At 42.0% G+C, this 17,761-nt stretch overlaps 2 protein-coding genes across 2 annotated transcripts; one reads left to right on the top strand and one right to left on the bottom strand.

Annotated features, from left to right (window-relative positions):
• Nucleotides 1-171: 171 nt before the first annotated feature.
• On the bottom strand, nt 172-10,056 carry ehhadh (enoyl-CoA, hydratase/3-hydroxyacyl CoA dehydrogenase). The gene is made up of 8 exons (XM_037110776.1): nt 9,923-10,056; nt 8,832-9,121; nt 7,262-7,365; nt 6,876-7,045; nt 6,540-6,651; nt 5,624-5,728; nt 2,071-2,412; nt 172-1,766 (listed from the first exon to the last, which is right to left on the bottom strand). The coding sequence occupies exons 2-8, from the start codon at nt 8,903-8,905 to the stop codon at nt 514-516; spliced, it is 2,160 nt and encodes a 719-aa protein (XP_036966671.1). The 5' UTR covers nt 8,906-9,121; nt 9,923-10,056; the 3' UTR covers nt 172-513.
• tmem41aa (transmembrane protein 41aa) lies at nt 9,759-16,960 on the top strand. Its single transcript, XM_037110779.1, has 5 exons — nt 9,759-10,059; nt 11,188-11,338; nt 11,786-11,947; nt 12,546-12,684; nt 13,085-16,960. Exons 1-5 carry the CDS (start codon nt 9,872-9,874, stop codon nt 13,303-13,305), a joined length of 861 nt encoding a protein of 286 aa, XP_036966674.1. The 5' UTR covers nt 9,759-9,871; the 3' UTR covers nt 13,306-16,960.
• The last annotated feature ends 801 nt before the right edge of the window (nt 16,961-17,761 follow it).

The raw sequence follows: 17,761 nt of genomic DNA, 5'->3' as shown, positions 1-17,761 counted from the left end.
GCTCTCCTGTGTCTCCACCACGCTGGGTCAGCAGAAACATGACACACACCACATTGGAGAGCAGATTTCAGTGTTGTGTGGAGGAGAAGTCTGATGGAATGGATGAAAATAAAATGCCAGAATATATCAGAATAATGAGGCAATAGCTGCAGTTAATACTTAAATAGATCATTACGTGTGTGGAACAGGTCTTTATTGAGGCAGCAGATGATAAATGTAGATTAGATCTTTATAAATTTTATATACAATAGAAAAATGTCATTCATGTGATTAATAAAGAGCCAAACAAGCCTGATGAATGACCATTCTAAGTAACGACCTTATTAGCTTTCAACTATGTTTTGGGGACCTTACTCCCCTCCAGGACGGCTCATTTACATAGAAATATATCAGACAATTATGTCAGCGTGTAAACAAATAAAAAGGTTGGAACTACCTAGTGCACTTTTTAAAATAAGACCCTTGACATCTCCCTGGAACTAAGATAGAGATTAAAGCTGGACTGTTTGAGATTTAAAGCTGGCTGTGGAGTTTCTTGATGACTTCTCTCCACTTGTGGATGGGCGGGCTGCCGCTGGCCACCAGCCTCCTGAGGAGGCTGCAGGGCTGCAGGTGGGGCACATCAGGGTGAGCCTGGTGGTAGTGCTCCAGCCTCTCCAGGACCCTCGCCAGACCCACCATGCTAGCGTAGAACATGGGACCTCCACGGTGCCTGGGCCAGCCGTAGCCAAACACATAGATGATATCGATGTCTTCGGGTGCGGCAGCTATTCCTTCCTCCAGGATGTGGAAGCCCTCGTTGATCAGGGCATAGAGGCAGCGCTCCAGCACCTCCTCGTGGTCTATGCGTCGGGCCACCAGGCCGTGCCGGGCTCGGTATCCCTCAAGAAAGCTGTGCAGCCATGGATCAGACCTGGCAACCCGACCACCAGGTTTCTCATACTGGTACCATCCCCGGCCCGTTTTCTGGCCAAACCGCCCCTGCTCACACAGCAGGTCTCCCAGTGGGCTGTACCTGCGGCCTTGTCGGACTCTAGCTGATGGCCCTGATGCCAAACCGGTCTCCACCAGCCCGTCTCCCTTCCTGACTCTCCAGCCCACGTCAAGCCCAGAGAGGTCAGACATCCTGAACACACCCATGCTGAAACCAAACTCCTCCAGCACTTGATCTACCAGCTCGGGTGTAGCTCCCTCCTCCAACAGGTAGAAAGCTTGCTCAATGTAAGGCTTCAGCATGCGGTTCCCGACAAAGCCGCGGCAGTTCCCCACAGCCACGCTCACCTTGCCCATTTTCTTCCCCAGCTGCATGGCGGTGGCCACGGCCTGAGGAGAGGAGCGCCGCCCGTACACCACCTCCAGCAGCTTCATGACATGGGCAGGGGCAAAGAAGTGCATCCCGACCACCAACTCCGGGTTGCGGGTTTGAGAGGCCAGGTGGTCTACATCGAGTGCAGAGGTATTGGTGCACAGGAGCGCACCTGGTTTACAGACAGCAGACAGCTGCTGGAAGAGTTTCTCCTTCAGGGCCATGTCCTCAAAAACAGCCTCGATGACCAGGTCGACGTCTGCCACAGCCCGGATGTTCCCGCTGTAAATGATCCTGTCAGACACAGGAGCCGCGCCGCGTCTCTTAGCCCCTCGCTCCAACATGCCGGACACCGCCTGCTTTGCCTCCATCATCTGTTTCTCCTCAGTCTCAACAGCAACCACAGACAACCCCGTCTGAGCCAGGGCCACCGCAATGCCTCTCCCCATGGTGCCGAGACCTGTGAGGACAAATGGAAAAAAAAAGCATAAATTACTTTCTGTGCTCTACAAACTGAAAATAGTTTTAGCCCGGAAGCTAAAAGTTTCTCCGAAGCTCACAGTTTTAATGCGCAAGCTGCTGAGCGCCACATATCCAGACTGTCATACATCCAATCCTCCCTGCAGGGAAGAGAGAGTTCATCCATTTACACTCAGCTGAACTGTAAACGAGGGCTTAGCTTCCACAGGCAATGTGAATTAGGAGTCAACGTGTTTGTGCCCTTATGAAAACACAAAGAGAAATTAAAAGCCTGAAGCTCTTACCAATGACAGCTGCCTTACGCACAGGCACAGGCTTGCTTGTGTCCCAGCGGGCGCCGCTGGGCGTACTCCACCTGCCAACGGCTCTCTGTGCAAAGAAGCAATACTGCAGCGCTCGGGCCTGGCCGGAGGTGAAGAGAGTGGCCATGAGCTCTCTTTCCCGCTCCAGCCCTTCAGCGTAAGGCAGGGTGGCAGCCGCCCGCACTGCCTGGACACATGCAACTGGTGCTATAGCTCCACGGGCGCTCTTACGCACCTTCTGCATCGCATCCTCGAACAGAGCGTCCATTTCAGCCGGGCGCGGGCACGGGAAAGTGCTGATACGACGGGCATCCAGTGACTGACCTGAAACAGAAACACAGAGGAAAAATGACTCTTTGCTTCCACTTAAAAATTAAGATAAATTAGAAGATTTACTCTGCAGTGACATTTCTGCCCGCATACATTTATTTTCTAAGTGGAAAGTGCTTCCTAGATTCTATTAGCAGCACTTTCTTTTCCCACTTTCTCCAATTTTTCAGCCAGCCCTCAGTCCGGGTGTAATTGGCCACTCGATTACTTGATAGCCCAGAAGCTTCTAAGAGCGGAGTGATTTGACGGACCATTTCCAAGATAATTGGAGGGACTCTGCCAGTGCACTGTTACAGTTCACCTTGAATAACACTGATCTGAAAATGAAATGGGAAAAAAAAGCAACAATTTGGTTCCGGGCAAAATAAGTTGGTAAATTTCCAACTCTGAGAGCAAAAGGGGGGGGGGGAATTGAATTTGTGTGATTCTCAAGCCTGTAAGCACAATACCAGAGCAATTTTCCAGGTGTAACTACATGTGAAGATTTAATATTAGAGCCTCAGAACTTTTTCTACGACACGTCTGCAGGGAGTTAAAGCTGAGGACAATGAGAGCGCAGAAGGAGAGGGCCACTCTACAACCTTGTTAAAGGAAAAATCTTAATTCTTCATTCACGTCTCCGCTGACATGATTACACGAGACAGTAGTCTGAATCCTTCACAGCTCTGCTAAATTACACTCAGCCGTGGGTCTGGGCCAGAAACTGGGTCATCATGGCACAGCTTAAAGGGACAGCAGCCACATCTGATGGGTTATCTCCACTTAGTTCGATGACTAACAATTTCATCTAATGCAATTAAGTCTGCATTAATACACCATAGAGGACGAATTACTGGTGTCAGGTGCAGTGAATGTATATTCTGCCCAACTGAAATGTCAACGAGATGCTGTGTGACACTGCGATGTGAGTCCAGTGTACTTTGGGAAGGCATTATTGCAGCGGTTAATCTGTAAATGGTTGAGCTGCGACGATGGATTTGTTGTGCGGCGTGTGGAAAGCCTGGTCGTCCTGACAGATGTAGCGGGCAGATGTTGCAACTACTGGGGTAAAAAAAAAAAAAAGTTAATCTCGTCACCAGCAGAGCCTTGAATCCGTGTGTGTGTGTGTGTGTGTGTGCATGAGCCTACATCAGTTTAAACTGCTTTTTTCCCCCAAATACAGTATACACTCATGCCAGTTTTACGCCCTGTTTGGTGTTTTATGTTTGCATCTATACATGTGACAGATTCCATCTATTCTCTGCTGGGTGACTCACCAGCCGTGCATCTCAGTGTCACCCAACGTTCACACTCGCTTTGTAAATTTAGACACACGTTCAGCGTCTCCGTTTAACGCCCCTGCTAATCAACTTGACGCTGGAGTATCCGTTGAAATCTCGGCAGATTTTAGTCCCATCTCCTCAAATCTCCCATCTTGTATGCTCTGTCTGACTCACTCTAAGCCTCGGCTTTACGAACAACACTCACTTTCTCACCCACTCACAGTCATCTTGGCAGTGTTGTGCGGAAGAAACAAAAAAAAGCATTAGTGAAAAGCATAAGACTGCAATCATCTTTTTGATGATAAAAGGTTATTTCACATGCAATGTGAGAGACTTTCTGTTGACATTTTGCACTGATGTGCCGAGATTGTTTTCCAAAGGTGCAATATTAGGCTAGCTAACAAGTTTCACAGCAACTTTAAAGTCTTAGAAATGAGCTGTTTATGCCAAGTAAGCTCACAACATTCAGTTGAAGATCACATCTCTGTAGCAAGTAACCTGCTACCCACACTATACTCGTGAAAACATCCTCACAAGTACATTTCATGCAAAGGAATCAAAGGCTCTTTTACAACCAGAGATCTGCTCAGACGAGGCACCTTCCCCTCGTGTACAAATAACACACAGCAGAGTGGGTGGTGTGTGTTTTAGTTTACAATGCCAGAGGGGCTAAAAAAAAGTCTTTAAAGCTTAAAGGAACAGTTTTACATTTTGGTAAATGTACTTATCACTTTGTTGCAGAGAGTTTGATGAGAAGTTTGATACCACTCTCATATCTGTATGTTAAAGTTGCTTTAGTGTCTGTGTTGTGCTGGAAGTTTATCTCATCGGATATCATTTCTAAGTTAACTTTAGCTTCACAAAGAAATCAACAGTCCAGCAGCATTAAAAAACTTAAACAGATCATCCACAGGCTCACATAGGCAACCGAAAAAGATAGGGGAGGTCTCACTTTTAACGTCACACTACAGTCCACTCACATTTGGCCTTTATGATTGGCAGTAGGGTGAAACAGCATGCCTGGATCCGTCCATCCAACACATAACATCTCAGCAAAACCTCAGCATTTCTCTTTTGCACTTGGCTTTTTGTACGATTTTAAACAAATGATAATATGATGTAATTAATCAGTTAGCTTTAGAGGAGCTAGTGGTCAGATTTTTGTTTTTTTAAGTGCTAGGCAGAGCCAGGCTACCTTTTTTTCACTGTCATATATGTAAATTCTAGCATGACAATGGTTTCGATATTCTCATCTAATGCCCAACAAGAAAAAAAGATAATTCTCCAAATGTTGAAGTATTCCTTTAAAATAGGAGTACATTGCACAAGGAAGAAGAATCAACTTTGGAGGAGAAGCAGTGGAAAAAATCAAGCATGTCAGAGAAATGCATGATAAATAATCTCAATGTTTCCAGTTGAGCCTACTTGTGTTGTCTGTCAGCATCATCATCATGTACAGTACCTAAGCTGAATGGGTTACCCTTCAAACTGACAGAGAAATCATTCCTTGGAAACTGCAGGGACGTGGCACACTTTCAACCTCCTTTCTGAGAGTAAATGAGTCTGATCCACATGCACGGGGAAATCCTCATCCTCCTAAATGACTGGCGAAGGCCCATTATTAATATTCTAGGAAAGTTTGTCCCTTTTCGCCCTTCTAAATAATACAGCAAAAGCAGTGAAGACATCAGAGCACATCTGACAGAGCCATGAAACATTTATGGCTTTGGCAGTGGAGGATCTGCCTGCTGTGTTTTCTGCTTCCTTTGACTTCCACAACCTGCATGCCGACACGTCTCCAAGTCGGACTTGCCCAAAATAACTGCTCTGGGAGGGATCTCTCTTCCTTCAACCGAGTAAATTTTTAAACCTGTGAAGAGCGAGTTGATTCAATACCAGCGGGCACCGTGTGTGTGCCATTCGTTTTTTCTTTTGTGTCTCACCTGCAACACTCAGGGCAAACTTCACAGCTACGTCCACGGTGTCGTGATCAGTAACCTGATCCACTATTCCAAGTTGAAGTGCCTCGGCAGCAGTCACATGGCGGCCTGTGGGAGACATGAAGGGCGTAAAAGGTCAATATGGGTGGAGTCAGACATTCATCAATAATTAGATGAGGAACAACGAGCTGGACAGGTGATAACGTCACTGCAAAAGCTCTTGTTTGATTTTGCTGTCTGTCTTTTAATTAAATTTAAAACAAATGAATAATTACAGCTTATCTGAATTCTTAAATCTTAATTTGGACAGTCTAAACAGAGCAGTGAATCACAGAGAAGGAAGGCTCCTACGGCAGTGAGCATGATCAAACTAAACACATGCTGACCTCTGCTGGCCATGAGAGTGAACTATTTAGGTGACAGCAGCTGCTCTCTTCTGTAGAGGGGTTGTGTGCAATGTCAAGGAAATCTGAATAACTGGTTTTCATGGTCATAATGTGCAGGGACATCTGCGTCTGCATATTTATTGTATTCAAAAAGCAATTTAACAATTGCAATAACAATTTAAAGCTGATACAGATTAACAGATTAATATCAAGTAGATACAGCACTGAGTATCTCATGGTACTTTCCACTTCCTCTCTACTAAATTTATTGTACACATTTAGTTATCAGTTAATTTGCAGATTCATATTATTTTATTGTCTATAGGCTATCAATTGTGATGTGTAACCAATCAGATGAAGGTGTGGGTGGGACAGCATGTAAGAGGATGTTGCATCAGAGCCAAAGTAGCAAATATTGTAATTAGTTAATTTTATGTCATCCCTAATAATCAGTCTATTCCTTCTTAAAAGAATATAATATCATTTATTATAAACTTTGTAATAGTTGGGCAAGGTTATCCTGTCTTTGCTACCTGTGGTGATGAGGTTCAAGGCAGCTGGGACCCCGATGAGCCTTGGCAGACGTTGGCTTCCTGCTGCCGCTGGCAGAAGACCGAGAGTCACCTCTGGAAGCCCCAGTCTGGCCTGGAAGGACACAAAGGCATAAAGTCTGATGAATAGAAGGTGCTGAGCACAGCAGGACACCTTTTTCTGAACAGAAGGATTAAAACACTCAAAAAATATGTGGTGGTCAAACTACTACTATTACTACTAAAGGTTCACACTACCATTTAAGACAACCCTGTCAGTCCGACACTGATGCAGCTCGACCTTAGAGAGACAGAGTGAGATCATAGACATGAACTAACTTTAGAGTGTGCGACTCGATAATGACAGCCAAGCGCCAACTCGAGGCCTCCGCCTAAAGCGCTCCCCTCTATGGCCGCCACCACTGGCTTGTTCCCAGCTTCGATGGCGTGGATCATCGGTATCAGATGAGGCCCCGTGATCTTTGTCCCAAACTCCTTGATATCTGCCCCTGTTGTACAACATTAAACTGATGATGTTATCAGCAGGTGCAAACAGAAAGACAAGACACGACATGCTGTAATATGAGGTCCATCTTTGAAGTAATAAACACACAGAAGGAGACTCATAAGTATTCTTTAACAGTTTACATCTGAAGTAGAAATTAAAAAGTCATGTCAACAATGTGATGTAAAAGAAATAGAAAAAACTAAGAACATGTCCGTACCTCCACAGAAAACTCCATTCTGGCCACAGATGACCGCACACTTGACCTTTGGATCACGGAGTGCTGTCTCGACTGTGTCAATGATGCCCTGCCTCACCGCTGCACTATATTAAAAAATGACACGTTTTTACCTGGTGAGGGATTTAAAGGTTTGCTAATGTTTAACCTTTTTAATCTTAGCAGTTAGGCTCATGAGACAGTATACACCATTTTCCACCTTCAAAAGTAATATTTAGTTATGAGAGACAAAAATGCTACACAATATGATCTAGCTTAACAATCGTACTTGAACACGATGACATCAAAATGATTAATTACCCACTGCTTATTTTTTACGGATCTATCCTTGAGTCAGGACCAATTTCATCAAATTCTCCCCAAATACAGGGATGTGAAAAAGTGCACGGTGTAATCTTAAATTCACCACCACATGTGCATTATTTAGAATATGACATGTATTATATATGGAACATGTTTCTGTAAAAATGGGGCAGCAGTGGCCTGAAAAAGCAAAATGGACAGGACCATCAGGATTTGTTTATATGTGCCATAACACAGTATAAAAAGTCAACATGCAGTACAATTTTACTTTAGCTCAAGGTACAAAAGTACTGTCAACAAAATTAATTTAAAAGTGTGGCTGCAACCAACGATTATTTTAATTATCTATCGATCTGCAGATATTTTCACTCATTAATTGATGGCCTGATAAAAATTACAGAGTATAAAACCCAAAGACTCTTCATGTCATTACAAATGACAAATTAAGTAGCAAATCCTCATATTTAATAAGCTGGAACCAGCAAAAGTGTGGCATTGTTGCTTCAAAAAACTGAAACAATTAATCACTGATCAATATGGTTGGAGGTTAACTCTAGACTAATCGATCAACCAATAACTGCAGCTCTAATCAAAAGTATTGATTATACAACACAGTCACAGCAATATGAAACACTACTACTACTACTACTACTACTACTACTACTACTATTATTATTGTTATTATTACAGACTCGTTTCAATGTAATCAGCAACATTAAATTGGAACAGCTCAAGAAGAAGCTATTATTAACTACTTTTTACACACTCATATTTCAAAAGGCCATAACAGATTGGTTATGTAAACACGTCATAAGTAACTGCTGTCAGAGACAGGAAGTGGAGTAAACAGTACAATAATTAACTGTGAAATATATTGCAGCAGTAGGATTAGGTAGTAAATAATGGAGAAAAAAAACTCGCCTCAAATAAGAACCTCAAATTAATCTAAAGGAGAGTACTTGATTAACTGGGCTTGTTTAAACTGCAGCATTGATTTAACTAAAGCTTGCCCTCTGGCGCCACCCTCTGTCAAAAAAATAATATATATCTATAACTTTGTTTTGTCTTTACAGTTTTGTCTGACAAATCATGTTATTCTTATTCGTGCACGAAGTTTGCACCTTTTCTTGTGCAAGTTTGCACACAGCTACTTCAGCCTCTAATGCTTCTGTAAAAGGCTCCCAACACATGGATTTGCACAAAGTCTCCCTACATCAGATCACACATATAAAAACATCAGCTCTCTCACCTCAGTGCGTTTACAGGCGGGTTCTGGAGAGTAATCAGGCCGACGGACCCCGAAACAACACTGAGCTGAGCCATCGAGTCTGTCGATCAAACACTGCGAGATGTCGCACTTCTTTTTAGTGTGCAGATTGAACTTTGTAACTTCACTCGCTGCTGGCAGGATCACATCACCTTTGACACAATTCTCATTCCATGAAGCCATGCATATTTCCAAACGGTCTTCTTCGTCGACTGGATTTCTGTGCGCATCTGGCGGCTGACGGTAACCGCTCGGATCACCTCCGCCCCCACCTGGCCGGGAGAAAATCAAAAACTAAAACGGTCTTTTTATGATACTCATATGCATTTATATGTATATATTATTTGTATTTACATAATTAATTTGTATATAAAAATGTAACATATCATTATCATCAGAAATTACGAGACTTTCCCAATAAATAAAAAACCTATTAATAACCTATTAGCTGTCTTTTTATGTTTTTTCATTGTGTAAATGTGACATTGAATGTTGTTAGTCAATATTATATTTTTATGTAATTACGTGAAAAATTCATTTTTTATCATTTTTAACTGTTATTTATGTTTATGTTCTCTGTGTTAGTACGTTAAGTTAACGTACATTAAAAGCAACTTAAGGCAAATTCCTTGTTTGTATCCAATTTAATCATGTTGCTCGGCGCACTGCTAACTAGCTTCTTGCATGTTAACCTTACTTATATTGAGATATTTTGGTTACATTTAAATAGAGGTTAAGGGGTTCGTAGTAGATAAAGTTAAATGTATATTTTCTCATAGAGATGAGCAGTTTAACCAACACAGTGGCATCTGGTGGTCAAACACGTTTAGACCGAACACAGAACCGAACCGTTGCTAGGTTAGCTAGCATAAATCCACAAGATGGCGCCCACGAGGGCTGACAGAATACCAACTGCCAGTGAGAGAAGAAGAAGACGAATCAGCGGTTGGCCATTGTTTGTCTCCGTGGCTCTCTGACAGTAAGGAGGAAGAGCCGGGTCCTGGCTAACAAAAGTGAGGAATATGCGCTCACTTGTCGGACTGGTCTGTGTTATCGTCGCAGCCAGCTGTTACCTGTACTCTTTGTCTCTGTACCTTCCTGCCGGACCTCGACTTCGTCCTCACCAAACTGCTGACAAACAACATGTGGAGCCAGCAGCAGCGGAGTCCGAGCAGCAGCAGCCCGCTGACAGCTCTGAGGAACCCAGCAGGTGACTGACAGCAGCCTCGAGCCTTCAGTCAGACAAGATAAAGTCTGTAATTCTCTCTACAATAATAAAAGGCCATTTTAAAATGTATGGTAGTGTGGCGGTACTGTCAATAACGCTAGCTAATACTAGCATCATGTCACCCACAGATGAAGTACATTTATTATATAGCTACATATTCACATGAATTCTTCATATCAGTTACGTTGCACAACTGTGTCATACAGTAACAGATTAATGGATTCATCTTTTGGCTACTTAGAATGATAAAACTACTAAAAACAAGTCACTGTTACTTCATTAAAAGTTATAATGCAACTCCTCCTTATCAGTAGACAAACATCCAAGTAGCCGAGTTTTTGCCAGGTGCTAATGATTTTAAAAGGAGGATAAACAACATAATGTTTTCATCGTTGTCATTGTGCTCATGATAAATGTCAGTGGTCATCAAAACTGTAATCGATCTTAATATCATTTGTGAAAATACCAAGAAAATTAGTCAAGAAAATTGTGATAAGTTGAATGACACAGGGCTGCATTTACTCCATTGTCACTCAATCTGCCATAGTTTCCATCAGTGTACTCATCGATTTATCAACTAATCAATTAGTTTTATCTCCAGAAGACAACAGAGCTCACCTGTACGTTCTTTGATGCCCTGTACTAATTTTTGGGCAGATGCTGGCACTGATATTGGTACTAGGGAATAAAACAATCAGATTATAATACAGCAGCACATACATGCACATTTCTTTTTTAGAGATCTATCAACAGAAGCAGGATATTTTGCAGTTTAAACATAAACTGTATTGTCAGAAATAAAATCATAACATAGTGGGTTGAAACAATAAACTTCACTGGGAATTAACTCAGTTTCTTTCTGCTTTATATCTCACTACATTGGTCGAGCACTTGAAATACTTTTAGACTTCATTTCTCATCATTTTCTTATTTTTAACACGTGAAAATTCTGACTGAGTAATATGATTTGTATTTGTACGCAGATATACTATGTCAGTACTGAAATACTTTTGATTGCAGTTGTATCTTTTGTCCATGTTTACCAGCCTTGTCTCTCCATGAAAGAAGAATGGATGATGTGACTAACTTTCAGTGTGCACGTTCTCGCAGGTTGAAGTTCCCTTCGGACCTGGACGAGCTGCGGGAACTGGCTGAGCTCCTGCAGTTTTACAAGACGGAGCACACTGGATATGTCCTGCTCCTCTTCTGTAGTGCATATCTCTACAAGCAGTCCTTTGCCATTCCCGGATCCTCATTCCTGGTAATGTAAAAAAAAATAGTTCCAAATGTTTCCCTGTGCTGATTACCCGAAATAACGAATGAATAAGAAATTTAGCTCGCATTTGACCTGCATGTGGCGTGCAGCTCTGGGCTTTCTTTAAAGTGTCACTACAGCAGATAAAAATACACTCAGCCATCTCAAACAACAAAGGGACGTCAGACTCTCCTTTGAGTGTCAGCCATGCTAGACTTTTGTGACAGTTTTCTTCCCAACTTGTGTTTAATCTGCATAACAGAGTGTGCAGTGCAGAGAAGAGGCCTCAACCACACACCACACGCTGGTTAAAATGACTGTCACCCAACTTCTGACACTTAAAACCGCTGTTAGATCACAGAGTTTCTCTGATGCACTAGATCTGCATGTTATCATTACACACGCATTGATGAAGTCTTGTAACCCGGGCCTTCTCCACTTGTCATTGTGCAGAACATTCTAGCAGGAGCTATATTTGGACCATATGAAGGACTGCTGCTCGCCTGTGTGCTCACCACTGTGGGCTCCACCATGTGCTACCTCCTGTCCCGGGCCTTCGGAAAACACTACATCGTTAACCTCTTCCCCGATAAAGTCTCCATGCTACAGAGGAAGGTACATTTCTGACAGCGTCCACAACTCACTGCAACACATACTAAAACTGTTGGAGTGAAATGAGCTGCTCTTCAGTGTGTGGAGATGTTTTACATAGTGAGCAAGGTCTAAATGTCCTCACATCACTTACACATGATGCTAACAGTGTGCCAAAATTGTGTCCACGCTATGTTTTTTCCTACTCTGGTATTGCACATGGGAGCGCTTGGTTGAAGAGCTTGTCCGCTGGGGGGGAAAAGCTGCACTTCCCTCATTTTCTTGGTTACCAGGGTGACCAAGTGTCAAGTCCCGTCTCATGTAATCTATGATCGGCTGCCTAGGAAAAAAAGAGCTGCAGTGATGACACTAGCAGCTTTCTGAAAAGTTCAGAGGTTTCCAACTAGAAACACTCAACACTGCCGGACAAAACAGACTGAGTGCTCTGAAAAAAGATGCTGGGTGCCTTTTCACTAAGTGGACGCATGCTGCTGCTCTCTCCGGATTGGGAAGAAGTGAACCAAGGACCATGACAACCACCAACAGACAAAAAAGAAAGTCACATCTTCTGTCCCTTGGTAGATTGGTACATGTCGTTTAACATCTCACCTTTATCCTCCAGGTTGAGGAGAACCAGGACTGTTTGTTCTTCTTTCTGCTCTTCTTGAGATTCTTTCCCATGACTCCCAACTGGTTCCTGAACATGTCAGCGCCGATTGTCAACATCCCCATCACTTTCTTCTTCTGCTCCGTCTTCATTGGTATGTATACAGGGATCACCTGATTGATAGTCGTTAGAGTTGTCAGAAGGTGATCCACAGTCCGTTAAATCAATCATGAAAAGGCTTATTTAATGGTTGATCATTAGTGTGACAGGCGTATTTGTGCCTGTGTAAAATCACAGGAAAATGAGTTTCAAAGCAACATGTGGCAGTTTAAAAGCTTCAAAGTGCAGCTTGCCAGACATGTTATATGGCTGCTAAAGTTATCAAATATTCAACCTAATGCAGCACCTCTTCGGAGCAGTGTTTTATTATGTGCCGTCAGATTTAAATTATTAATTGTGTTGTCCTCATTACCAGAGCATTTCACCCAGCTCGCAAAATGAACCCTCCTATAATGCTACAGCTACAGTTGTGTGTGGTTGATCTTTTTCCACAGGCCTCCTGCCGTACAACTTCATCTGCGTCCAGACAGGCGTCATGCTGTCCGAGGTGTCGTCGCTGGACGACCTGTTCTCCTGGGAGCGGCTGCTGCAGCTGCTGGCCATCGCCTGCATGGCTCTGCTGCCCGGTGCCCTCATCCGCCACTTCAGTCAGAGGCGTCTCAAACTGGATGCCCCGTCGCAGAACGGGCTCGTCGCCGATAAGAAGGTCCAATGATTTGTCCTGGTTATGACTCTGTGTCCCTTCTTTGACGCCCCTTTGTGTGGTGACTCTCAAAGAAAAAGAAAACTTTATGTACACACATGTGAAAACGTTTATTTTTGTGGAGGGCTTTTACTTCTCTGGAGCCACCAGGAGACGGAGAAGACTGGCCCAGTGCGATGTGAAGCCGACTATTTTGTTTTACCAAATGTTGATGTTTCTGTGCCACAGCTTGTGTGAGGACAACATTCACAGTTTATGTATATAGATGTATGAATGTACAGCTAATATGGGGAGAGAGGGAGGGATTTTAAGGAGACGTTGCTCTTGCACTCTTGTACAGTGACATAACTGCTTCAATGTAAACAGCTGGTGTTTGAAGTGCCTGTCATGCAGTCTACCTCCAACATGTGGAAAAGTTAATAGAAATGGAACAGCCTACACCTTTGTAATGCCTGGATGGTGTGAATTATATACAGTGTTTTTATTGACTTGAATACCAATCATGTTTGCAGCATACAGTATATTATACAACTTGATTTTGTATTTGTCTTGTTTGACAGTTGCATTTTGCAGTTTCTGTATAAAACCTAATTGTGTATGAGGACAATTTGTACAATTTTCAACCTTGAAAGTATTTTAAATTGTATAATTGGCCCAAGGTTCAGTTCAGGAGTTGTTATAAGAAACCAGTTCAATCAGGACTTTAGTGAGTAAATGTGGCATCTCCGTTTTGTCAGCACAGCTGAATGATATGCAAAGACCCCAATTATTAATGATTATTTCAAAAGATATTCCGATTACAATATGAGTCATTATTGAGGGGGAAAGGGATTTTTTTTTAAATGTAATGTTTACTGAAAAAAATCTGAAATTGATAAAGACTTTCACTGGGCCCTGTGCCAAGCAAGCATGCTCCTTTACATCTGGAGAAGATGATTTGTAGGCCAGGGCATGGCTGTAGCATGACGCTTCTTAATTTCAAAATGGCATGTTGGGAAAGATTTTATCTCGATCAATAAAACTGCAGCCCCTTTGATTCGGATATTGCATTTAGCCATTAACTGTTCACTCCCTCTAATCAGCTGGATTCTTATCTGAGAGTGAATGTGCAGTGAATTCAGACAGTGTGAAGCCTCCGGTAAATCGAGCCTTAATGTTGCTGTAAAATCCTCTTTGCTGCCTCTTTTCACAGTCCTTATGTCTTTTGTACAGTCCTGGTTCAACAGCCTCTAAGTGTTTTTTTTTTTGGATTTGTGTGGAATAAAGGATAAGTTTACCCAAAAGGGGAAATTCAGTCACTGTCTACTCAGCCTTATGCTGATGCAAAGTCAGGTGAAGTTTTTTATCAGTCCGCAAAAACATTTCTGGAGTTTCAAAGTGAAACAGTGTTGCAGCACTCCCAAGTCTCCAGAAGCCCCGCGATCCAAAATTGATTTGAAAAGACGTTATTTTCACATTTTCAGTCAAAATTTTCAGTGTAGCTGCTGAGCTAAAATCTCACCACCACCTCAAGTGGGTGCACGAGTTCGCCTGTGCATCAAGGGTTTGAATAATGTATTTTCAAATCAATTTGGGATCTCAGGGTTTTAGAAGACTTGAATTATGTTGATTTTGCTGCAATGCTGTTTTGCTGTGAAACTCCAGAAATGTTTTATGGACTACAAAACTTCCTCTGCCTTTCCATCACCCATGAGGGCAAGTAGATAATGTCTGAATTTCTCATTTTGGGGTGAACTGTTCCATTAAGATGTAAACTAAATGTCAGCTTTAAGTTTCTTGAAAGATGTAAATGATTTTAAGGTTTTGTGTAGTTTAGTTTTGTGGTATGTCAGACCACAAACGTTGTGGCAACTTTGATTTCAGAGGTGAAAAAAAAAACTTTTAAATTAAACAAAACACAAGTAAAAAAAATATTTTTCAAATATTCTTTATTGCTCAGATCCAGGTTGCTCAGCAATACAGTTCACTCACAACTCAAAACAACAGCATGGCTGTTACCAGAAAGGCATGGATCCACGAGATGTACTAAAAATGGACCGTATGTCTGTCCAGCGCACAGTCACCCATTACCTTGAGGTGTTTGGGACCTTTTGGCCCGTGGGAAATGTAGGACTTGAGGGTTGTGACCTACTGAGGAAACAAAAGGAATCTCCCAAATGGTGAAATGCAGTTAAGAAAAGGATCCATGTAAAACCATTACTGAAAGTCTAGTGCTATATGAAGTGTAGTACATACTGGATCGCCTACAACAGTCTCATGCAATGCTTTGTGTTTTCTCATTTAACAACAAGACAGGACAAAAAACACTGCTGTAGTTCTGCATACATTCGACCAGACTTTGTTAAATCCTTCCTCAGCTAATCCATAATTTTGTGTTTGGATGTTGAATGCCCTCGTTTTTTTTCTGTTCAGTCCCAAAAGGCAGAACACGTTTTGATCAGCTTTTCTTAAATCAGACCTGGATACTCCGTCAACCCCCCCAAATCTTTGCATGTCATGGATTTTTTTATGCCATTCTGATTCCCAAATCTGTTCAGAAAATCCTAGCTAGGATATATATATATTTTTTTATTCAACCACAATTTTTTTTAAACAGCTAGTATTATTGGTAGTGATCTAAAAGGAATGAATATTAAAGCAAAGAATCCCAGCTAATGCTCCAGACTACGTTATTAAATCAGTGTAAATGACGAGAAAACCAGATCAACAGAAAACAAAACAAAAATAAAAAGCCTAAAACTATCCAACCACCATGTGATATGACTAACAACACAGTACACCCTCAGTGATGTGTGTGATTGTGGTTTTTTTCTTCTGGTACTGAATATTAATGTCTAGCAACACCCCACAAAACCTAGAAACACCAATCCTTGGAAGTAAAATAAAGAGGTTACGATCATCTCGACAAGTTTCGGCCTCAGACTGCGGTTGGCTTACAGATGTCTCTGCCGACGACGCCACATGTAGAGGGAAACCTGCACTTAACTGTATAAAGAGCCAAAAAACACAAAGACAGACGGAGGCCCGACGGAGTCCTCCGTGATGCAAGAGAAGAGCCTCGACTTCAAAAAAAAAAAAAAAAAAAAAGCTACTCCTGACAGTCAAAACAAACCATGAGTGACGAAAACGATGATTTTTCCAGTGCTACTGTGAAAAGCACGACGTACCCCCGTCTACAGTGAAGAAGACCGTCACAGGAGTCATGCGCTCATGTAGAAGCACCATACTGCATTCGTGGTGGGTAAGGGTCAGGGTATTAAAAATCAGGTCTGGTGAGCTATCATCATCAGTATGAGGTACTGTACCGGCTGTGGGGAGGCTTTTTTTTGCTGAAACAGCCTCAGGCATTGTGTGAGTTTTGATAGACCTATGTTTTTTTTTTGTTTGTTTTTTTTAAGCACTGCTAGTCTGTGTTCACTGGGACAACAAAAAAATCCGCCTCATCTGATGACAAAAGTCTGCCCTCCAAAAAAAGAAAGAAAAAAAAAAAAAAAAAACAGCTCTCAACAGTTAAAAGAAGTCCAAAGACAAATACTAACTTTCGCTATATCATTCATTTTATTTTAATTCTTTTGCCCTACATCGGTTTTAGTAACTAAAGTCAGCCTTGGATTCTGAGAGGTAATTCTGAAATGTACAGCACAAAAAAAAAAAAAAAAAAAAAAAATCAAAATTAAAATCAAATCTGGTGAGAGATCTATTTAGAGGTCAGTTATGAGGGAAGCTGTGACGCCTCTAAACGGCCTCCCACCAGCTCTCACAACGCAGGTGCAGACTGGTAAGTGTTATAGAGAGACAGAGAAACGATGCATTTATGTGTGACTCTATTGTACATGTTTACAGATATACAGTTATCTTTGTCGTACACAGTGACATTTCAACGACTAGACTAGAGTTGTTCTACATTCTACACAGAAGACTAGGGTTTTTCACCATGTTCAAGAGTCCTGTCAGTGTATTTTTGCAGCTTCGTCGTGTGTTTTTTTGTTTTTTTTTCTCTTTTTCTTCAAATCAACCCCAGAGTATGCTTTTATCAAACAGAGCTGGTAAGATTGAATTGGGTTGTTGTTGTTGTTGTTGTTGTTGTTGTTTTTGTTGTTGTTATAAAATTCTTTTTTTTTCACAAGTGAATAAACTTCATTGTTATTTTAAAAGTTTAAAAAAAAAAAAAAAAACCTGGAGGTACAGTTGGGAAAAACAGGAGGTACAGTTGGTTAGTTTCTATCAACTGACTTGTATCTTTTTCTGTCTTTGATGGTGAAATCAGTACACAACATCCACATTCAGAACCACTTCGGGCAGGTATGTACCCCCTAGATCCTGCTCTTCATTCCTTTCTAGCAGAAAAACTTGGAAATCCTTTTTTTGTTTGTTTGTTTGTTTTGACGTGTATCATTAAGAGGTCATATATGGCGTCCAGGCAAAGACAGTCCAACAGAGTTGACTACGGTTTACAAAGTTTCACTAG

The sequence above is a fragment of the Acanthopagrus latus genome, chromosome 9 (assembly GCF_904848185.1).
Source record: "Acanthopagrus latus isolate v.2019 chromosome 9, fAcaLat1.1, whole genome shotgun sequence".
Taxonomy (NCBI): Eukaryota; Metazoa; Chordata; class Actinopteri; order Spariformes; family Sparidae; genus Acanthopagrus; species Acanthopagrus latus.
Note: the sequence above shows the minus strand (reverse complement) of the source record. Positions and strands in the feature narration are given on the sequence as shown.